This window comes from Anas acuta, chromosome 4 (genome assembly GCF_963932015.1).
Source record: "Anas acuta chromosome 4, bAnaAcu1.1, whole genome shotgun sequence".
Taxonomy (NCBI): Eukaryota; Metazoa; Chordata; class Aves; order Anseriformes; family Anatidae; genus Anas; species Anas acuta.
In genome coordinates, this window is record NC_088982.1 from 1,669,236 (window position 1) to 1,692,292 (window position 23,057).

The 23,057-nt window shown below is 47.1% G+C and overlaps 1 protein-coding gene across 9 annotated transcripts in view; it reads right to left on the reverse strand.

Annotated features, from left to right (window-relative positions):
• Positions 1 to 23,057, reverse strand: part of EXOC6B (exocyst complex component 6B) — a 266,143-nt gene that overhangs the window by 210,258 nt on the left and 32,828 nt on the right. For 8 of the 9 annotated variants that reach the window (XM_068679495.1, XM_068679491.1, XM_068679497.1 and 5 more), the window contains exons 2-6: positions 16,498 to 16,663; positions 9,606 to 9,653; positions 7,945 to 8,035; positions 7,792 to 7,837; positions 3,382 to 3,586 (exon numbers count right to left, since the gene is read on the reverse strand). In XM_068679495.1, coding sequence (XP_068535596.1) covers positions 3,382 to 3,586; positions 7,792 to 7,837; positions 7,945 to 8,035; positions 9,606 to 9,653; positions 16,498 to 16,663 — 556 coding nt within the window. Of the gene's footprint in view, positions 1 to 3,381; positions 3,587 to 7,791; positions 7,838 to 7,944; positions 8,036 to 9,605; positions 9,689 to 16,497; positions 16,664 to 23,057 lie in introns of those variants that run through there. The other variant, XM_068679499.1, reaches the window with a different exon arrangement.

Below are 23,057 nucleotides of genomic sequence, written 5' to 3' on the forward strand. Positions count from 1 at the left end.
CCTTGAAGCTTGTCCTGCATCGCCACCTCTTAAACAGCAGCTCTGAGAGCGCATCCTAGCGAGGCTATAAAAAAAAATGCTGGGTTGCCTCCATCTATTTGAAAGGCATGCTGAGCGTTTTGGCTGTCCTGACAAACTTTATCCGATAATGGCTTTTGGATTGGTTATTCTTGGCCCCCTGTGTAGCAGCGTTCAGGGCTTACCCTCGATACAGCACCATCTGAAGTGACCTCTTCCACATGCCTTGCATATTTCAGCCATTAAGCTAGATAATAAAGCCACATTCCGGATATCAGCAAGTGTTAATAAGATGTAATTCATTCCTGGCAAAGCCCAGAACTTGGATCTTTAAAAAAAAACAAAACAGAACAACCAAAACAAAACACACACAGGTTCACAGGGCCAAAGTCCAAAACGAGTTCAAATCCACGGAGCTCCTTCCATCTGCTCCAGAGCCGTGTAATTAAGCACAAGGGCTGGAACAAAGCAGATCCCCCCAGAACCACAGGTAATAAAACTCAGGCTGAAAAAAAAAAACGAGGAAAGGAGTCGATGAGAACTCATCGTTTGTGCTCGGAGGATATAGGGTTTCTCGGCACACTGCTCCCCGCGTACGGCTGACCCCGGGACCGTCTCACTTGACTTCACCCCACGGCGGCTTTCCCGTCCAAGAGAGGGGCCAGAGAACTCCCCGCATCCTTGACTGCCGGCCAGAAACGCAGCCGTGGCTCCGAGCACTCCGAGACAGCTCCTTCTGATTATCACAAAATGAAATTTTCAGCTCTTGTCATCATCAGCCTCAGATTTGTAACGTTACAAAAACACGATTTCCTTTCCCCATTGTATCAGCCCCGATCCCATTCCCGCTGGTGAAATCAAACAATTTTAAAAGAATTTATATGATGCTAATTTAAACCGAATGCGTTCAGCTGCCAATCGCGGCTCCCCGGCTCTCCCAGGCCTCCTGCCAGCTCCGCTCCGCTCCAGAGCGGCTATCAATCACGGCCAGCAGACCGAGGAGAAAGGCCCGGTGATGCAAGAAGTGATATTGGGAATTCTGGCAGAGGGAGCCCTGCCCTTCGCTTTCAGCACGACGCCGTGAAGTGACCCCACGCGACGGGAGGCTCGGGAAGCTTCAGCTCCTCACCGCTTCGAGCCGCCCGCGAGGCTTTCGGCGGGGATAAACCTAGCCCGGTGCTCAAATTCCAGCAGCGCTTCCAGCCCTGCTTTTTTGCAACTGGATGTGGCAAATTTACCTTCCTTTCCAGGCTGCTGGGTGGGAACGGCACACGTGTCCTGCTGAGGAGCTGGCGAGCCCTCCCTCGGAGACAGCCACGGTCCACGGAGGGTGAAGGAAAGCCCTGATGGAGCCTGCACCCAGCGCTCACCCAAGAGAAGTCAACTGGGACTGAAAACGTTTGCCAGATGATGCTAGAAACATCGAGATGTTTTGTGATGCTCCTCACAAGAGCCCAACTTACTTTGTGTTTCACTAGCATCTACGTGAAAGAAAAAAAAACACCGTTTCCACGTCAATATTTTTGCTAGATACATTCAGAGGCTGGAGCTCTGATCACAGAGATGCTGGCAGCATCAGCAAAGAAAAGGAAAAATCATCACCATCAGACCTCGCTTTAGAATTCCTTAAGGTCCAAAATGGCTGGAACTCAGCAGATGGTGAAAGATGAAGGATTTCTGTGGGTCTGTAAGTGGAAAACAATGGAGAGGAGCAGGGACAGACGTTTAACCTGAGGTCCAAGCAGGGGCCACAGCCCTAGCTGAGAGGCCATGTCCAGCTGGAGAACAAATAACCGATTTAGGGAAAGCTGAAAATGTTAGCAGCAAAGGCTTTCACTGAAAACATTCCCTTACTTTGATCCTCCTGCTGTTTTTTTAAATGATAATTTTCTCAAAACTGGACGTTCAGCCATGGTTTTTAGACAGACCATCTGTGACGTCTCCCCGCAGGTTCTCCCTGCCCAAAGCCACCAGCCACAGGCCTGTGAGGTTCAGCTCCCCAGTCTCACCCTCCCAGTGTCAGTGACGGAACTGGAAAATATGAAGAGAGGACACATCTGCGTCCTCTTCTGTCTCTGTCATTGGTGAATATCCTTACCAGGATATAAAGAATTATTTATTTAGTTCAAGTAGCGCATTTGCTGCACTAATCGGGCACCAAGAGACAAACTGAACTTATTCCTTTCCATCCAGAGACACTGAAACCAAAGAATAATCTGTTTAAAAGTTTGGCTGCCACAATGGACTTTTTTTTAAATTATATTTTTGGTAAACAGCTGTTCTGGAAACCATTGCCTCAGGTAAATTCAGCAGAGTAATGCCTGGAGCCATACCAGGCGTTGGGATGCTGCAAGGACAGGATGCCCGGATCACCAGATGTTTCCAGTAGATTCAGAGAACCTCATCTGATTTACGCAACAACTAACAAAAACGTTTGCTAAACTGTAAGAAACAGAACAGCATATCCTCAGAGCTCTATTATGTAATGTAGGGGTTTGCTTTCCCAAAATATTAGAGGGAGATTGAGAAGACAACGAGGCAGTAGACACTGTAAATGAAATCAGTTAATGGAAATCCTCGAGCTAGTACATTTTACAGAAAGGACAGCATTTGCAAGTTATATATCACCTTGTGAAAAGTTATGGGAAGAATCTTTCCCATAAATCAGCCACCCCGATCCGTCAGTCGCTATCAGAGGAAACGCATCTCGAGGTAACATTTCATTACCGGTGGATTTGAGTCTCATCAAAAAGTTCGTTTTCACAGACACTATGAGCAATGCTCTCCAGATGTGATAAGAAAAAAACGGACTGGAATTCACAACTAGAATATTAAAGAAGTCTGAGAAAAGGCGATTCCACTTTAATACAAGCATGGCTATGTTCAATTCATCGGCTTCATCTTTTACAGACATCAACTGCTAGACGAGTACAAGCCACAACAGAAGCCTGCCCAACATCTGAGAATGAGTTTAAGATATAAAAAAAGGAAATCGATTTGAAGTCAGGATGGGTGCTTCTGTGGCTTTGCTCTGACCCTGGGAAGTCAGCACCAGAACCCCCAGCTCTTCCAGTCCTCCCCAGGGCAGCACAAACGCCGGCTCTGCTGCATGGAGAACAGGAATCCACAGCCCCTGCACCTCCCACTGCAAAGCACAGGTGGGAGAAGACGACAGAAACAAACTGCCATTTTTCAGTGGGATAAAAATTAGAAAATAAGCTCCAGCAGCAATTACAGAACAAAAACGTTTTCACCTTCAAGTTGCTGTGAAGCCTTTACTGCCTTGGCATTGAAAAGACTCAACGTGACTGTGAAACTCCTTCCAGAGCAGCTTCCCCTCCTCCAAACAGAGCGGGTCCTTACCTGTTTCATTGCCGTCTCCCCAATCTTGTCGGAGTGCTTACGGATACTCTCCAGGAAATCCTTGAGGTCCGACATGGAAACTTCCTTTATCTCCTCACGCAGCTTTGGGATGTTATCCACCATGATCTTGCAGAAGCGGTAGTGGCTCACCTGGGGCAGGTAGGTGTGCTCGAGGTGCTCCAGGGTCTTCAGCGCAGGGTAGTGTCTGGGGAAAGCAAGCAAAGCAGATGCAGAAATTAAAAAAAAAAAAAAAAAAAAAAAAGCTATTTCCACCCCAATTCCACTCAAAAATGTGCGCTACGCATAAATAACTCAATAGATCTAAGGATTTCAGCTCTGTTCAAATAAATATAGATCTTGGCACCCAGATAACCATAAAAGCACTATTTTCTTTTCCAAAAAGAGAAGCACAGGTACGCTGTGGGGCAGCCCTGGTGCAGACAGGACCCAGCTGAGCCAGCACAGCTCTTACCCATGTGCCTGCTCTGCTGCCCCAGGCTCTGGTGTCCCCAAGACCACCCCAAAGGAGGCATGGGGTGTCTCTGGAGCACCCCACAGAGCAGGGGGGTTATTGGGTGAGGTATGAGGCATGTGCCTGACCCGTGCAGCCAGCTGTGTCGATGAATGTTCTGTGTGAGGTGTCCACGTGTGTGCTCTCACCTCGTACTGCTCAGGCTCAGGGCTGCAGCAGCCTCACCTCTGTCTCCTAAAGGACTGGGCAGCCCCTAACAGTGAGGTCCCATAAAACAGTAGGATGGAAACGAGGATAAATGATATGCCACGGGCTGACACACTGCTATCCAACACGTGCCAGAACGTGCTGCTCGCATGGCTACTTGTTATTCTGTTCGAGGTACCCTGGGTATGAGAGCACTCAGATTTCTTGTGGCAGGAGCAGTCAGACCCCACCTGCCTCCCAGCTCTGCAAAAGCTGCTAAGCACCACTGAGAAACGCTTCCCACCCCAGGTACCTTTTTATTTAGATAGAGGTGAAAACAATCCCAACACGAGCCTGGTAACGGGACCAAAGGACACTTCTTCTGCAGCTCCTGTGGGACCACTGGTGTCCGTGAGCTTTGCAGTGATGACAAAAACCGAATTTCCCTGCTATAAAGGAATGGACCTCAACAATTTAAGATGAAGCTTTAAAACTGCAAGAACCCCAACGCTCCGTCCTTTAGCCAGGATGCTTGCTTGTACATCTCGGTCATGCCCAATGGCCTTAGGGAAGGCACCATACATTTCCCTTACCTTTTTGCACAAAAGGCATGGGCAGAACGAAGCACGGTGATGGGTCATTTTAAAAAGGGCTGAGCAGATCCTAAATGGGAAACCGTTCAGACCATTTTTCTCAAATGCTTTCAGTCTTTCCCCTTTGGGAAGCGGGTGCCCATTTGCCTACTCACTGGATTATGCCCTACAGGGGCCCTCCTGCATGGCACTGGGGTGCTGTGCAAAACCCAAGAGCCTTCTCAGACCTAAATCAGCTTCCCCCTGAGCAGGTTTTGCTCACAGGGTTTCAGCAAGCAGCACATGGCAGAAGACTGCCACCCCACAGGGTCACGGTCCCCTCTGGGGTGAATTAAGGCAACTCGAGCTGACTCTACTCACTGTTAATCCCATCCACACCACTTACACCTTGAAGGTTAGGGTGGGAAACAGCGTCTAGTCCTAAGCAACGTGAAACCTCAAATCCCCATTCAAAATAATTCTTGCCTAAACTCCGGGCAGGTCCACGGGGAAGTTATTTTAACCCAGAACTGCCTGCCCTGCTAAGAATACCAGAAATTAAGCGGATTAACCCCGTAACCCGGTCAGCGTTTGTGCCCTGGTGAGGTATGAAAAGCGCCGTGCAATAAAACGCAATCCTCTCTGGAGGGAAACTTCCGAGTGCACAGAGAGAGCCAGAAATTAAACCAGAGGAATAAACACACGCTGGGGGTTTGCTGGGTTTCAGGACGTTGTCTGTTGAGCTAGAAGAAGCTAAAAGTTGGTCTGCGGGAACAGCGGGTGTTCATTGCTGGGGTCCCCGACTGCCTGCCGAAAACAAAGCCCGGGACACGCGGGGGCAGAGCAAAGTGCAGCCGTGGCAGAGCCGCGATCACTGCGAGCCTGGCACCACGAGGCTCCCCACCACCAGCTGGGTGATGCCCCAAACCTCTGCACGAGCCTGAGTTTTGAGATCCAGTCTGATTTTTGAACGCCTGTTATCAGCCACCCTGCAGGGACCACTGCAGCAGTGAAATAGGAACACTTCCCAACTGGGAATGGGGCATTTTAATAAATTATAGGTTCAAAACTAACTTTTTTTTTCCTTCTGGAAATAGCTTTGGAAGGGCACAGCCCTACAGAAGCTTCTCGGCCACGAGCAGGACGAAATATTCTCATTTCTACTGCTGGAGACCAAGTGACCCACGGGTAAGTGAGACAGATCCCTTCGGAGGCCCCCAGAAATGGGAGGCCCCCCGAAGGCACACAGCCTCCACGCCGCGTCTGAGCCCTGGCATTCATTTGTCAGCAGGATTCACGACTTGCTCCCTGACAGGCTCCCACACACAGCTATCTGCATCCTTTCTCCCAGGCTCTGGCAGAGGGATTTTTCTCATCACTTTCCAACGAGCAGCCTTGTGTGTCCCAGACGCTTGAGAAAAAAAGAAAAAAATAGAAGAAAAAAGTTCTTTCTGTCATTTCCTTAAGTTCTGGACAATGGAAGATGAAAGGTTCCCCTGCATCTCTGCTCTCTGCTGGTAGCACGGTCACTCCTCTGGGTTTGGACCGCGCTGCGCTCCCCATTTCCAGTTAATGGTCACAGATTCTGCGTTTGGCAAACGCTCCCGTTCATTTTGTGAACATCACGCAGCAGACAGCACGTAACTCGTTCAGTCTACCTTGGAAGAGCTAAGCTTACTCACCCAGAATGCAAAACCGAGGTTGGGCACTCCAAACCTGGGGCTCACACACGTAACCGAGCCCCTCGCTGGCCATCACGAAATGATGGCTAAGTGAGACCGGGTGCAGACACAGAAATATTTAACATGTTGTGCTGTGTTTGGTGAATGAAGCCATCAAATCCAGACAAAGAAAGAAGAGGAGGGGGGAAAAAAAAAAAAAAAAAAAGCCAAGGGTTCAAATATTTCTTAAATGTGGCTTTCAACTTCTATTTGTTTCAAAATGAACCAGTCCAATAAAGGGAAGAAAAAAAAAGATGCAGTTCTCAGAACCAGACCCTGGAAACACTACCCAGAACGAGGGAATCGAGCAGCATGTGGATTCCCTTCAAAAGTTCACAGCACTGTGATCAGCTCAAGCTCCCCACCCCACATCTGTCAACGGGTAAGCCCCTCGCTGTTCCCATACACAGAAGAAAAGCAGTTGGAGGAGCTATAGCCTCCTACTCTGCGCTGAGCCACGCAGAGAAGCAAAGAGAGAGCTGTGTGAAGAGCTAACTACACTCCCCATAACCTCTCTGGCCAGCCCCGCTTCCACCACTCATGTTTATCTGTTTACCCAAGGCTCCTGGGGACCGAGGACCACAGGGATCAGCGGAGGCAGGAGGGGAGGTGTAAAATTACGCCCAGCCAATTAGTTATCGCCTTGTTCGAAACATCTGGTTTCTTCTGTATTGTTTACATGATGGATGGCAGGCACAGAGCAGGCACTGGATCTGACTGCGCTCCCCGCGTGGCATTCAGCTGGAGCCCACCGCCTTTTCCGCTGACCTCCTCCAGGCAGCTGCTCTTTTTGCCCAATTTGCCACCCCCGGGGGCTGCAGCGCGCCTCCAAACTGCTTAAACAAACCAGCCCCCAGGACCATGTGAATATCCTGGGCCATGGTTTAATTCTTTAGCATCGCAACAGATGCAGGGTGGGAAAAACCCGGGATTTCTGGCACGAGATTTCTGAGCCACAAAGTCATTGTAGTTCAGCTCACTCTTCCGAACGATTATTTTGATCCCAAAATAAGCCGTGTGCTTTCTCACCAGCTTCTCCTACCATGCTGCATAACGTTTCTCTGGTCTTTGTCTTCCATTCATATTCAGCGGCTTCTCTCAGATCAGTTTTTGTACTATGGCATCCGAAATATGATATTTAGTTAATAACACACAGGTACCGAGTCATACATTGATTTAGAAGGCCCACCACAACAGCGAGCATCCTTGGAAAAAAAAATGAATGTCCACCTTAATTAGAAAGCCTAGCACAAGATTAGAGCCTGCTGCAATCCCGCTTCTCCGTACCACAGGAGGCCGAGCCGCTCTCTGAAGATACCAGCCAGAAATCACACAAGTTAACTCGGAAAGGATGATTCTGAATTCCTAAGTTTTGAGAACCTCGTTGTTTCATTTAATTAGCACCGAAGGGGTGCTTTTCAACTCTTCCAATAGAAACATCAGTCTATACAAAGTTTACCTTTTAGATTTCATTTGCTCTCGCAGTTTGCTGTACATCTCCAGGACTGGAAAGAGAAGGAAAACACACGAGCGTTGAGATGGAAGCATAAAGTAAAGAGATCCGAACTCAAATAAACAGCTGTACAAACAAAGAGCAGTTGCAGATCCTCACCAGGAAGACACAGCGTTAGCTTATCGACCGTCGCTGAAATATTTCTCTGTTGTAATCGGCACTGCTTCAGCTCTTCCATCGCTATTATCAGCTTTGGGGAAAAAAAAAAGAAAAAAGTCTCACCAAGAATAGTAAACAGGGAGTAGAGAGGATACAAACTACATGGCACTTGTCATGAACATGCAAAGGGGAGGATGACAACAAAGCCTGCTCTGATAACAGGAGAGCTCCCTGAGCATTGTGCAGCTTCGCTGGAATCGGGAGCGCAGGCGGCTTGGGGTGGTTTAATCAAACAGCAGAAACATTCCCTCGGCTAATTTCAAGCAAGTAAACAGCAAAACCAAAGCCACCAAAATACCAGCCTTGCAGCACGTCCTGTGAATTCCAAAAATGATTTCTCCCTTCCCATTTTTTTTTTCCATCTCTTCCCTTTCATCCACTCCCTTTCCAAGGTTCTCTTTTCAAGCCTTTCTAAAGGCAGGATGTGGCAGCTCGCTCCCAGGGGAATTCTTTACATCCCAAACCAACCGTGAGCCTTAAAATAAAGCTCTGTCTCCAACAGAAAAACCTGTGCATCTGGACAGCAGCAAAACAAGGATCTGCCACCAAAACTTCCTTAGTTCTGCTCCTTCAGAGGGGCAGGTCACAGTTCTGTCAGGCTCCACAGGGCCAGACCCAGTTTGTGAAATCCTTTTGAAATCCTCAGCTATTCTACCTCGAGAGATGAATTTTCTGCTCAAGGTAACAGAGAAGCATGTTGATTTGGTTCAGGGGAGAAGCTGCATCACCTCCTCCCCACAGGGCATTTGTATCTTTGATCTGTAATAGCATAATTGGTCTGACACAGTCCAGCGTTGTATTTTCTCCTTTGTTTTCCAAACGCAGTGCAGCTCCCTGAGCTGGTGCTGCCTGCGTGCCCTCACAGAGAAATGCAGCCTGGCTGTCTGGGAGGGCAGTTCAGGAGGAAAACAAAAGGTGCAAAGAGCAAAAGATTCATATGCAATGCGGGTAGAGAAGGCAATTCAACAGGAGGAAAGGGAAAAGAGGGGAACAGGACTGTCCCTGGAAGCTCTCTCAGATCTCTGAGGCACTCAAAAAGCTTCAGACATCGGCGCCCTCGCACAATGCCCAGCCGTCACCCACCTCTCCAGTCCCTCCAGCCTGCCAAAATAATGATGGAAGGACAGAGGAATGAGTGTGGTCAGAGGCACATCGCACCCAAGGCACGTTCAATCATTTCCTTTCCCCATGCCTTGATGCCTCTACCCCTGGGGCTCGAAAACCACGCCGGCTTTAACTGCTGCCACGCTGCAGCACGGAGCAGGGCAGAGTCTCCAGCTCGCATCCTGATCCCATCTACGCCACTCAGGGCTGAAGGAGCAAGCCCACAGCTCAATCATTGCTGATCCAAGGGTTTCCTTTCCACTAGCTTTCAATCCACACGCAGTAAAAAGAGAAAAATCACTGCCCAATGCTCCCACAACTTACTCCTCACGATGAGATGAGAGAGACGGGAGAGGATCAATGCCCACCTTGACACCAGCGCCAGGAACGCCAGCAGTAACGCTCAGCACTTACTGATGCCCGGTGTGATTTGCCACCAGCAAGCACGGCCACAGCACGGCCAAGCAAGAAGGACAAGAAGCGGATGCAGCACTTACTTCTTTCCCTTCGTTCTGCAGCTTTCGGTTGGTGTCCGTCACTTGGTTCTGCGGGGTGTTGGGGGAAAAGAGAAAGAGCACATCTGCACGTGAGTCAGGACAATGCTTTTCACATGGAATAACTGCACACAAACACCCTCACGGTGCTTTTTGCATAGTATTCTCCTGCATGGCACAGAACAGCTTATTAACCGATCAGGATCCATAAAAGAATTTTCTTCCCTGTTACTGAAGAAAAGCAGAAGGCAACAGGAGCAAACACTGTTGGCACAGCCACCCCGAAAAGCTGCAGTACCGATGGACCAAGTCTTGTACGTGAGAGTTCTCCTCTTAAACACTATTTTATGTAAGTGGTAGGACAGAAACCACCTCCTGGAAAGAAATCTCCCCTACCCAACACCAAATAGGTTATAATTAGCTTTTAGCTCCTTAATATCACAGCAAGGACCAAAAAAAAAGTCTCCAGTGGGGGCTTTACCTGTGAAGCTCAAACATTTCCTGTTAGACCTTCACACGCATCTCCTACCAGATGCCTCCTCCCGGCTCCCATATCTTTATTTATTGGTTTATTTTAAAGGATCACTTATTTTCTTTTTTCAACCATCTTTCTGCATTATCCTATCAAGCTAGGGCTCAGTTCAAACATCTCCCACTCTGCAAGCCCACAGGTTCCCTGGACGAACAAGACCCCAGCACTTCAGCCCCTTACGACCTGTGCATCATCCGTCTCGGTGAAAACCCAGAGAACAAAGCTGCATTGCAAACTCATCAGGACAGAAAATGAGCAGCTCACACGTTATTTAGACAACAAGCAGAAAGATGACTTTGGGAATTCTTCTGAATACTCGTTCAAGTTTGGACAGGAGGAGGTTTGTAAACAGAGATAGCATCTTATAGAGACCAGCTGGGATGGCTGAAAAATACACAAACGGTCAAGTAAACATGCCCACCTTCAGGTTTTTAACAAAAACAGCCAATTATAAAGATAAATACCACCAGAGAATAACTGCGCAGAGTTCAGGTGCCTCATGTCAGTGCAAGACTAACACGCCATAAAACTACTTTTCCCCCCCCCCCCATAAAATTCTCTTTTTATAGCCATTAAAGTTGGGAATTTCAATTTCCAGCCTCATCCTTGTACGATGTCTCGGAGGTTTCTCGTTCTGCTCAGACCTACTGGAGTGTGGAAACTGCTGCCGGACTTCAAGGGGCATCAGCAAGGTTTATGAAGCAGTTCAGGTGTGTTTTGGGGAGTTCTGTTCGTTCTACACACAAAAATTGGTAACAGAGATAAGACAAGTGCAGGAATTGTGGTAAGGAGCTCTCAGAGTATATTCAGGAGCACAAGATCCCACTAACCAAATTAAGAGCTCTGTTTCCGTTAAGAGACTCGGTAAATGCTACCAACTTGTCCTGATTTCTCCCCGTGAAAGCGTTCAGACAGCCACCAGCTGGCAGCAGGTACTGCACAGCCCCCGGCTGCCACCACCTACAGCAGACGGGAATTTTGAACAAATTTATCACCAGCGAAGTTGTCCATGAAAATTATTCTCCAAATACCCAACAGAACACGGACGGTGCATGGAGTGGCAGCACAGCCAAAGCACAAGAAGTTTCAAGGTGGGTCCAGAAGATAACAGCCATCTCTTCTCTTTTTTTCAGCCCACCACAAGGCAAACGTTTCGGAGAGGAGGGAAGTTTTGCATTAATAGGAATAAAACTGATTCAGGATCCAATCTGTTCCCTGCCAACTGCTGGAAGATATTGAGGAATAACGATGCTCCAAAGCGGTCCAAATTTCAACAGGAGGTCTCACATGTAGAGCTTGGTGCTGCTTCAATGAGCGAAGCCATCCTGCCTCGTAGCCCTCTCCTTTTGTGCTTAACGCTGGCCGTGCTGGTGATGTGCTTACCACGAGGGATGCGGAGGAGTCATCCCACCATCTCCCCGAACACAATTTCACTCCAGCATCTGCATCACATTGCTCCCCCTTCTGCAGTAGCTTCGGCTCTCCTGGCTGCCTGCCCCGCGCAAAAACTGCTCATTTCCTTTATGATGTATTGAGATTTTACGAGCAGGAGCAGAGCATCTCTTCCAAAGATTATTTTCTTTTCTTATATCCTGAAAATCCCACCAGGAAAAAGGAACCCATGTAGGGTAATTCAAAACCGCTCCTAAAACGATGCCAAGGCTGCACTCGTCTTCTGTTAAAATTACACATCAATCCCAGCTAAGGCCAAACATAAGGATGTTTTCTGCCCTGGCACAGGGTTTTTGGGAGGCAGGGGGTTGTGCTTCGGTTTACTCTCAAGATCTACATCCACACAGTGAGAAGAAATAGGTGATTATTTATAGAGACCCTCTGCAGGCACACTGAAGCTGTTCAGACGAGGAGATTTGATAATCTAAGACAGACGCCCGGCAAGGGGGGCGCTGAGAACAGGTGGGCACATGTGGAGGACGAGACGAGGGGATCACGGAAGGGGCTCAGGGGATGCTCAAGTTGTTAGTTCATTCATCTGCGCGTGGAACATGTGGTACTGAGCAGGGCTTTTGTTTGGGGGCTTTCAGACGGCGCTCTGCTATCGTTTAGAGAGTGTCAGAGTGATGAGAGAGGAGAGCAAAGGGCGCTGGCGAGGAATCCCGGGAATGGATGCGAAGGGCAGCGGTCTGACCCCACGCGGCTGCATCCCCGCTTCCAACCCCCGCCTACCCTGGCTTTCCACGTCCTTTTCCTGGATTACTGCGGAGAAATCCTTCCAGTCAGCCCTAAACTTCCCAATCTGGAGGGAGCAGCCAAGGATCAGGTTAGTTACCCACCACCACAGCCACGTTATCTTCCTTTATCCAACCCCTGCGGGACCCCACTGCGCGGCCGCTGCGTTTTTAGGTCACAGCCACCCCCTGGGTTCACACAGGGAAGGTGAGCTTCCCTTTGCTTTGCACCACCTGCCTCTGTTTTATTAGATCCGCCTTAATCTGAGTGCTGTAAGCCATAAAGATTGCTCCCCATTCATTTTCTTTTTCCCTGACTCTTAACTTCGTAGATTTTACAGCTGGGCACAGCAGTACCGTGAATGCTGGGAGAGAAGATTGGACTTGCAGATGGCTTCTCCAAGAAGAGGTTTTTTTTAATTGCTGTTCAGTAGTGGCAGGTGTGGAGCACTCAGCTCAGGCAGAGGTAATCAGCTGCACAAAACAGGCCAACTGGGCAGCAGCTCTGAGAAAGGGCCTGGCAAACAGTGAGTCAAACTGAAAATCAGTCCGAGCTGTGCAGCTACACAGCGAGCAAACATCAGATGAGTGTGCATGGACAGAATTGTACAGCACCCCTGAAATAACCCTTCTACAACAATTCACTGGTGACTGATTGCCTGCTCCAGTTCAAAAACCATGCTGTTGTAATGAAAAATAAAAAAAAATAAAAAATAAAAATAAAAAATAAAAAAAATAAGAAAGAAGCCACCAACTGGAAAGACTTCACAGTAGCAAAGTGAAAGCAGTGAGACGCCCAGAAAGCACAACCCACAAGGAAGGACTGGGGCTACTTATCTTACAGACAAGACCAGAGAAGAACCATCCTGCAGCCTCCGCGTTACAGGAGACTGCTGCAGAAACAAGAAGGGATGATCTCTGTTGTGCCTGGTAGGTCAAAACGTTGTAGACCTAAAAAAAAAAAATTTTTAACCACACAACTTGGGTTTCCTCAAGAATGAAGGGCAGGACTACCACTAGGTCAGAAAAAAATCCATCAGGAACAACACAGCTGAAGCAGAACTTCCTTAAATTGACCCTCCAGAGCTGGCTGAGGTTGGCACCAGCCCTGTGTCTCTGGGATCTGTTCCCTCTCACACCTCCAGTCACGTTTCCCAAGTTGAACCATCCTAACGCATAATTTATCTTTTCTCTTTTAATTTCCACTGGAGCCTTTGTAAGATGGAGGAACTGGACTGGTACACGGCTTGCAAGACCCAGTGGGATGAGAACTGGGACTGAGAAGAGTCAGTTTTAGGTTAGATGTTAGGAAGAGCTTCTTTACTGAAAGGGTTGTGAGGCATTGGAACGGGCTGCCCAGGGAGGTGGTGGAGTCACCATCCCTGGAAGTCTTCAAAAGACGTTTAGATGTAGAGCTTAGGGATATGGTTTAGTGGGGACTGTTAGTTTTAGGTCAGAGGTTGGACTCGATGATCTTGAGGTCTCTTCCAACCTAGAAAATTCTGTGATTCTGTATCCAAAAGCTGACTTCCTCATGAGGATGAAATTTGTTGTGTAGTAGAAGATATGACACACAACATGTAAAAAAGCAAAGCAAAAAGGTTTTCCTTCGAAATAAGTAGTTAAAAGTAGAGAGGACTGCCTTAGTAAAGTCGTAGTTAAAAAAAAAAAAAAAAAAGAGTAAGGAAATGCAGAAGTTTTGGTTTAATAAAAAATTATCACCCAAAATAAGGTAGATGCCTTTTTGAAAATGTGCCCTATGTGTTCCCAACTAACTTACCTTATTTTTATTTTTTTATTTTTATTTTTATTTTTATTTTTAAACTCATATACTGATTCCCAAGCAGTGACCCAGCATCCTTGGAAAGCAACACCAAGCTTCCTAGTGCAGAAATGCACTGCGGAGGAGCTCACCTGCAGAGCTAAAAGCTCAAGCTCCCAATTAATCCAGAGCTAGCCCTTGGCAGGCCAAGAGGAGAAGAAAAGAGAGCAGAAAGGCTGACCACAACAGTCCTGATCAGGGTTTTGCCTGCCTTGGGGCCACCTGAAATACAGAACTGCAGTGTAAAGGGAAGAGAGCAGCTGTGGTACACATGAGGGAGGGGATGCAATGCATCCAGCTCACAGCCCGCACTCTTAAAACAACGAACATTGATATTTCTGCAAGTGTGACATTACAGAGGATGCCCCAAGCTCAAAGCACACGGCTGCAGATACATCCTGGAGATGCAAGACGGCGGGCGTTTGTTTCCTAGCTGGCTGTACGTACGTTCAAAGAGCAGTGCTATTGAGAAAAAGAGCGAGATCAAATACAGAATGAATAGCTGGAACAAAACACGCTCTCGCCACTGGACCCATGGATGATTCCCCAGGGAAAGCCTTACAAAGAGGGCTCAATGTTTCTCAAATAAGCTTCTGTGTATATTTTTCCCATGTGCCGTTTTATAGATCACATAGTAATGGAAATCAAGAGAGATCCTGAGGGTAGAGATGGACTTCACAGTGCGCCACCAACAAAGTAGCTGTTTGGAGAATGGGAAACAGCAACGAGCCTTTGCAAACAAACAATGTGGAATTCTTGGCTAGAAACAATGGCTTTAAAAATCTTCTTTCATGGTATTTCCAATGGCCTCATCCTGCAATCAACCGCTGGATGAATTCTCTTGGTGGAAAATACCGTTGTGATACTCAGGGTGCTTCTGGTGTCAGGGAACACCCCTGGAAAGGTGCTCCTGCCAGCACTTGGGGGATCCAGGCCTTGTGTTAATCCCGAAGCAAGCTTGGAAATGCCAGAGGTAGCTTTAAATGAATAAATAAAAGTGTGACAAGCAATAGCCAGCACAGTGAAGGTGCAGGGTTTTTTTGTTGTTGTTGTTTTTTTTTTTTTCTTTTCTTTTCCAGAAAATTTCATTTTGTGAGTTTTTTTTCTCCTTATTTATGACTTCATCTTCTCTAATGCCCATTGAATAGTCCCCCACACTTCTACATGCCCAAAAAGGTCCTTCTCAATGGGTCAGACTCCACAGGAAGACTTGTGCTGGTCTCCAGAGACAGAATTCTCCTTTTTGGGTGCCACCCAACTCAATCCCCTTCACTAACTGATTGTTCCAGGAAGTTGATTTCGGTTTTTAAATCAAGGTCACACCTTGGTGCTGCAGAAAAGAATGGCAGAGGCAAATACATCATCTTCTCTGCCCCATTCTAACTTCTGCAGGAGAAAGAAGGAGGCTCTCTAATCTCTGAGGCTCATCAAGTCCCTGCTAAGCTTTCTCATATGCCCCAAATTGTGTGATATTCATATTTTAAGGCACACCAGCCAAGCCTAAACTGCAAGCCCACTTGACCCCTGCACCTCTAGACATTTTCCACACAACGCTGAGCACGTTCTTTCAAAAAATACGTAAAAACCCACCTTTCTCTGATCTTTTTGCACGTCTTCAAGGACCAAAACATTTAGAAAATCCACCCCTAGCCATAACTATTTTGCCTTCTCCATTCCTGGCTCTTGCCATTTTATTTTCTAGTTCAGCCAACCACACCTGGAGATGCCACAGAAAAGGAATCAAGTTCTGTATTTGTACAAACAGTATCTACTGATGATTTATTTTTCATTTCTGTTCCTGCTTACTCTGAATACCTCAGCACGCTCTGATGTCCATTTGCTTTTTAAATATCTCACTTGCCAACGCTGGGCAGACACCTCCTGACTAACCTCAGCTCTGCATCAGGTCTTTTTGTAGCTCTGACTCTGATGCAATGCTATCTGTAACGAGAATTTGGTGTCATACAGGGCACTGGAGTAGATGGTGTTACACCAGACGTGCTTCAGCCTGTAGAGCTTATTTTTTGCGTAAGAAATTGGTCTAAGGTGCACCAGGAGAAGCATGTGTTTCCTAATGCAGAACAGACAGAATCACAAGGAAGATTAAAGCTAATGTACCACAGCATTCCAGTTTGCCAAAATAATTGTTGAACTCTAAATGACCAACCGATCGTTACAGGAAGAAACAATGAAGATTGCTGGGGTTTGTTTTTGTTTTTCCCAGACGGAGGAAAGATGCTCTGGACAAAAGGAGACATTCTTTTGGTCAATCACAGAATGGCTGAGGTTGTCGGGGACCTCTAGAGGTCTCCTTGTCCAACCTAGAGCCATGGGATTCAGGTGGCTTTCTCTTACCTTCAGTTTTTGAGCTTCTCCCCTAACTTTGAGCAGCTCCGTGATGGAGTCCACAAAGCCCTGGTAATGGAAGTTGCACATTTTCTCGATCTCCCGATCATGATTTCTGATCCGTGCTTCCAATTTCTCCATGAACCGACCGTGCTCCTCTCCATCATAAACAGACCTAAAAAGAAGATGACACTTTGAGTCGGGGTTCCAATACCCATTAGCATAATTACTTGAAAGAAATATCCAGAATCCAACTTCTAAAAACCAAAAGAAAACCTTTTACTTGCCAGGCACCAAACTCAGGTTTGAAAATCCTTCTATTCCAGCCTTCCTCCCCATCCCCAAACCTGTCAAACACCAGCTCGATGTTCCCTCAGAGATCACAACGTGGCCAGACAAGGTCAAAATCCTCTAAGATGAAGTTTCTGTGCTCTAGCTTTGAGTTTAGCCACCTCTGACCACTATGTGCTATTGTATGCAGTATTCTCTGGGTGCTCTTCAGGATTCAAGGGGAAAAGCTGCAATGGAGAACTATCAGCTCTACGACTTCCAAAATCCATCTCCTTTCCTACCTCCAAATTTGAACAGCACAGTTAGCCCTGCTGCTGAAAGCCCAACAAAACTGAAAGCCACCCAAACCGATGGGGATACCCCAACACAAGGTACGTGCACGCCGTAGGTACCAGGCAGCCTTTGGGACCACCAAGCAAAACCACCAATTTTAAATTCAGGGGAAAAGAAATAAAGTTATCCTTCTTGTTTTGTTAAATTCCACATAACTGGTAAGAAAAGTTTGAATTGTCGTGTCCTAACATTTTTCACTCTGTGCATTACCAATGCTCACTGTCCAGCAAAGATTATTTCCACAAGTTTTGTGATGCTGCCTGGAGTGCAACTCTCCTGTCCGCAGAGGAAGGGACCATGGCACAAGCCTCACGTTAGTGCAAAAAGCAGAGGGACAACGTCACACCTGAAATGGGTTGTAGGGTTCTGGGAGTTGTTCAGGAGGTTTTCTGTACTGTATTCTCAGATTTTGAGCTGTGAAGTTTTATTATTTCGAGGAGCAACACTAACTGATAGACCCAAATTCTCTCTAGTATGAAAAACAAAGTGCACGGCGAGCTTTATGAAACCCCAGGTTGTACTGCTTCAAAAAGTAAGGGTGAAATAATTACACGCCGGGCTCCACACAGCAATTAGAGATGAAAGGTGGGGAATGACACAGCTGTAGCCAGGTGTAAGAAACAAATAAACAAAAAACATTCACCCTTTGCAGCAGCACAAGTCATACCTCAGAAAGAACCATCACTAGATGAATCCCACTCAACATTTTGTACCCAATGTGACCTTCAGGTGAGATGTGTGCCTGCAGGTCATGTCGGGGAATCCCACCCTGCAATCCACAACGGTCTCAACATTATACAAAAAAATACTGGGACAGGACTACAGCTGGAGGAAAAGTATTGAATGACCATTCGTTAACCCTGCCCAGTTGTATAACTGAAGCAATTCCAATTATACAATTTCAGTTATCCATTCTCAGAGAAAAAAAAAAAAAAAGCCAAATCCTCGTAAGCCTGTTTAAAACTCAATGTAAAAAAAAAAAAGTCACCAGGAGCAGAGGTGACAGCACTGCCTCCTGCAGCACCAACCAGCTTCTACCTTGGAACAGAGGTGAAAAAACCAACTTCCTAAAGTTTTAGCAATGCCTCCACCGCATGATGCTAGCGGGATTTCTGTGCGGAAAGCAGAGTTTTGCTGGTGACCATGAAAGCTGGAGGCAGAGTGCCATCTAGCGCTGCACAGCCCCTCCACAACGTGGCTCGGGAAGCTCAGAGGCACCTCTCTCTGCTCTCAGAAGTTAAACTCGGAGAGCACAATTCATATATAAAAACCAAATGCAGCTAGACGAGTGGTGCTTTCATTCAAGCACAAGTTTAACAGTAATTATTGGTGTCATATAAATGTGTTTGCATGAAAAAATACTGCCAGAATTTACAAAGGCATCTCTCTTTGGAAAAAAAATAAATAAATGACTTAAAGACTTACAAACTCTAGGCGAAATTTCCTTTGCACGTGGCCAGCCTAAGTCACAAAGGTCCCACGACCGAAGCCATTCCCACCCCGAAGCCAAACTCTGGGGTCAAAAAAAAAGCTGGTGACAGGCAGCAATACAAAACCCATCTTGGGGTCAGCCCTAAGCTTATATTTAAACTCTGTAGGCTGTCTTTTGAGGTACACACACAAACCTTTCCTCAATGTAAAGCCAGCATCCTGCGCTCCCATCCTCTCTTTAGAAGATGGGAATAAAGGGTGACAGCCATGCAAGTCCCAGAGAGAAGGGCCGTGCCGCCACCGATGTCAGCTCCCAACCCATAGGATGCCAGGTTTGTGCTCTGTATCGAGCATCATCACACACGCAGGGCACAGGGGCTTGGTGGTGACTACTCTCAAAGGAAACGACGCAGGTCTCAGTGCAAGAACAAACCACTCCACACCACCCCTGAGGTCCCAGACCCTAAAGCCACCATTTCTGGTTCCCCAGCCCCAGTAGAAGTCCACTTCTGAAGCTCCCAGAGCCATGGCAGCACCTTTGGACCTTTGGAAGGCCATCCTGCACCAAGGCTTTGCTCCTAATAACATCTTTTCCAATTCAAACACTAATTATAGGCAGATCGGGATCTTCAGTTAATTGTCCTGAAGCGACTACCAAATCCGCAGCCATCAGGTGATCCACAAACAAGTTCCTACAAAAAGAGATCTGCCCTATGTGTGTTCGTACCCAGTAACAATCACAAGGGCACACAACACAAAACACAAAACAAGGACAACAAGAATTGAAAGGGGAATAGGTTTGGGCTATTTCTCCTTTTGGTCACGAATAAACAAGGCCTTGTGACAACGCTACACAAAACGAACCTTGAGGCTGCTTTTTTTTTTCTCTGATATAAAAAATGGCCGGTCACATCGCTTCAGTAACGAGCCTCCCCCACAAAAAAAAAAGCCTTTTGATTAAAAAAGTCTGAGGACGAGGGGCCTGTCCCACAGGCACTTATCTCAGAGCCGAGCAGGCCGTAACTCTCCAACTGAAGACGACGCTCATTGACAGATCTGTCTGGTTTACATTTTTCAAATACGCTCGCTAAACAAAACCATTAAGAGGACTTTTAAAAGTTCTTGGATTGTATTGTTCAAGTTTCACAATTCCTGCATTCATTAAAAATCCACTCCTTTTTTTTTTTTTTTTTTTTTTGCTGTTGTTGTTGCAAAAGGTCAACTGGAAAAATCTTTCCAGGAAAGCTCTCAAAGGCAATGCCTCTGCGAGGCCGGGGTGCCCGTCCTGCAGGGCCCGTCCCCAAAATAGGGGCAACCCACCCGCCCCACAGCAAAAAGCCCAGCACGCCACAGGCAGGGATCCCTCAAAATGTGGGGAAAAAAGCAGAGATTTGGGGAATAATGCCCAAGAGGGGGCTGTAAAAGCGATGAGGGGCAGGCCCGGAGGCCGCAGGCCCAGCCCAAGCTCTGAGGAGCTGTGGGGACAGGGACCCTGCCTGCCCCCATGTCCTGGGACCCCGTGAAGCTCAGCTACAAACCCACTCCCCAAAACACTTTGTAGGCCAGACACCACATACGTGCTGGAGGAACACCCAAGAAGCTTCAAATTATTGAATGTATATAAATTAATGGTACAAAATCTTTAGGAATGGGCTCTGCAGGGCCTTCCTCCATCTCCTGCTCAGCTGGTGAAGAAAAGGACTTGAGGCAGTTCAGAAGGAGCAGCCACGAGGCTGATCCTGCAGCTTCATCCCCAACCCGTTGCCTGTAGGACAGGGACTCAAAAAGTAACCTAAATAAATTCAGCTGAAAGTACAGAGGAGGGAAATCTCTGGGGGCAAAATGAAAGAGATCTGGAACAATGCAAGGAGGACATTCTGGGGACAGTGGAACAGAAGTGACTCGCTTTTGTTTTCAATTAATAAATGGAACAAATTCCTGAGTCTGCTGTGGACTTCAATTTCCCCCCCCCCCCTTTAAACTTCTGTAGTGGTTTTAGTCCCTCAGAAACATTTTCTTCTCATTAAGCTACATAAAAGCATTAGCAGTTTGTTTAATCTTATTCTAACTTTTATAATAAACAAATTAACTACTGAGCAATGCAGAAAAAGAAGCAAGAGTGGTGCAACAACTCCACAGAAAAGAGGTCAAGGAAAGTTTGCAGGACTAATACCTGCTCCGTACTGCCTGGCAGCACGGCCTGAAGCCTCGTGCGGCACGAGGTCCGTGCACGGCCACGGCACCCGCAAAAACTCGGCCAAAATCCCACTCACTGTGCTGCACCCAGAGTATTTCAGCTGAAGATGAAGTGGGGGATCCTCTTCTTGCTTTAATTCTGGTAGTTAAATGGAGATTAAATCCACTGTTTTCCCATATCACCCCCATAGGCTCACATTTATATCATGAATATGGAGGAAGAAGCAATTCCTTTTCCTTTTCTTTTTTCGGTAAAGTATGAAACATTTAATCATAAATACCTTTCATATTGTAGTTTAGGAAGCATTCCCACGTGCATTTTTCCTATCTAGACCCACCACGAATTTTACCCCTTAACCCTATTTTCAATCTACAACCAAAACCCTTTCAATCGCCGTAAAATTCATCAAGCTATTAGCAATATCTCATAATGACAAGGTCCTGGAGTAAAGAACAAAGCAAATCTGAAAAGCACTGCTATTATCTGGCAGGATAACCGGTTTGATAGCAGGGGGAGCTGCCCATGTGCACCTTGATTTGGGCAAGGCACAGCCCTAGCAGCTGTAGCCCTCAGAGCGCTGTGCAGAAATTACCATAAACCACACGCGCACCCCACTCAAAAACCATTCTGAAGGCGAAGTTGCTTGTCAATGACTGGGCTCAACCAGAAGGGGCTTTTCAACAGTGCTTCCACATGAATTTCTTCCGAGCCTGGTTTTCTTCAGCGGTTTTATTAGTAAATTGGAAAGTATAATACAAGCTGTACTTTCGAAATACGGTGGTAGCGCCGAAGCGAGGGCGGCCACGAGCCTGCTGGAAAGCAGCAGCCAAAGACCTCGAGAGACTGGGAGCACGACCAGAAGCTGCGAAGGTGAACATGGGTGAAAGTGCACACGAGGCAGAGACCAAGGAAAGGCGAAAGCAGCAGCAGAGGTAGAACAAGACCAGAGGGAGGAAGGGGCTGCTGCGGGATGGCAGTCACCAGTACGACACCTTATTTATTGGCCTGGGAAGAAGAGCTGGAAGAATTGGGCTTTGATTTGAAGGACAAGCAGAATGAGGACACGCCAAATTAATAACAAGCTTTATCAGGCAGACAGAAAGGCATCCAGCACTGACGTGCTCAGGAAGCCACCATGGCAAAACAGCAGGGCAGGTGCCAGGCAGCATGTGGGTGGAAGATCAGAAAAGCAGACAAAAATCATTGTATGGGAGCAAAGTAGTTATTATTAACATGCAGAAACCTTGTCTTTTGGAAGATGTATTTTAGGTATGGCCTATGGCATCATACATAACATCTATTCACACCTGAGACAGCCACTGTGTTCACGGAACAGAAGATCCTACTGACCCCCATCACCCACACAGTGCTGAGAAGCTTGAATTGTACCTTGTACAAGGTACAAGGCACAAACCACCCCAAAAAGCCACCACTGGGCTGAACGCCATCTCATTTGGGATAAAGCAGAGCCAGGCAGCAAGAACTGAGATGCTGGGAGCACCTCGCTGGTTCTGCTGCACATCCACGGCTGTGCCAGCATGCAGTGCAGGTGCAAGTTATCCCCTTCTAATTCCCTCTCACCCCTCCATGTGGAAGCTATTTCTCACGCTAAAAGCCGTGCACACAAAAACAATGGCAATTTGGCCACGTCTCACGCCCAAAGCTTGGCAAGATGAAGGCCATCTCCATCACCAGGAAGAGGATTCTGGAGAAAATCACGTTCTGTCGACTGGATGCCGCTGGCCTCCCGCTGGTTATTTACCCTACCAGCAGCACAGGAAAGGGAGACACTCGACAATGAGGATGAGAGGCACGCTTCCAAAGCATCCACAAATAAAGTTACTGATAACAAAATATCTTTTTTTTTTTAAATAAACTTTACAGGATTAGTATTTGAGTCATTACATCTATAAAAGCAGATTAGATTACCACAGAAAAATGTTAATGTCTATGCTTGCTGTGTTATTGCCCAATAAAAGTTTTCTTCCCCCCGCTAACAAAGTTCATTTTGTTGTCTTATGCATTGTTTAAACAAGGCGATTTTGGTTGTGTGCGTGCATTCTTGGCTCTAGGACTCGGGCCCTCGTTTCTGCTGTGAAGCAGTGTTGTCATAACATCCAGCAGAGGCACAACAAATCCCCGAGACGTGCCCGAGATTAAAAGCACTGCATTAGAAAACCATACAAGGCGCACTCGAATCGACAGCAGGGTGATGGAGAACATCCACACTCACACCAGCACCTCTCCAAAGCACCAGAGCGGCCACGCTGGTGAATTCACACCTGATCCTTGATGCCCAAAAGCAGCCTCAGCTCCA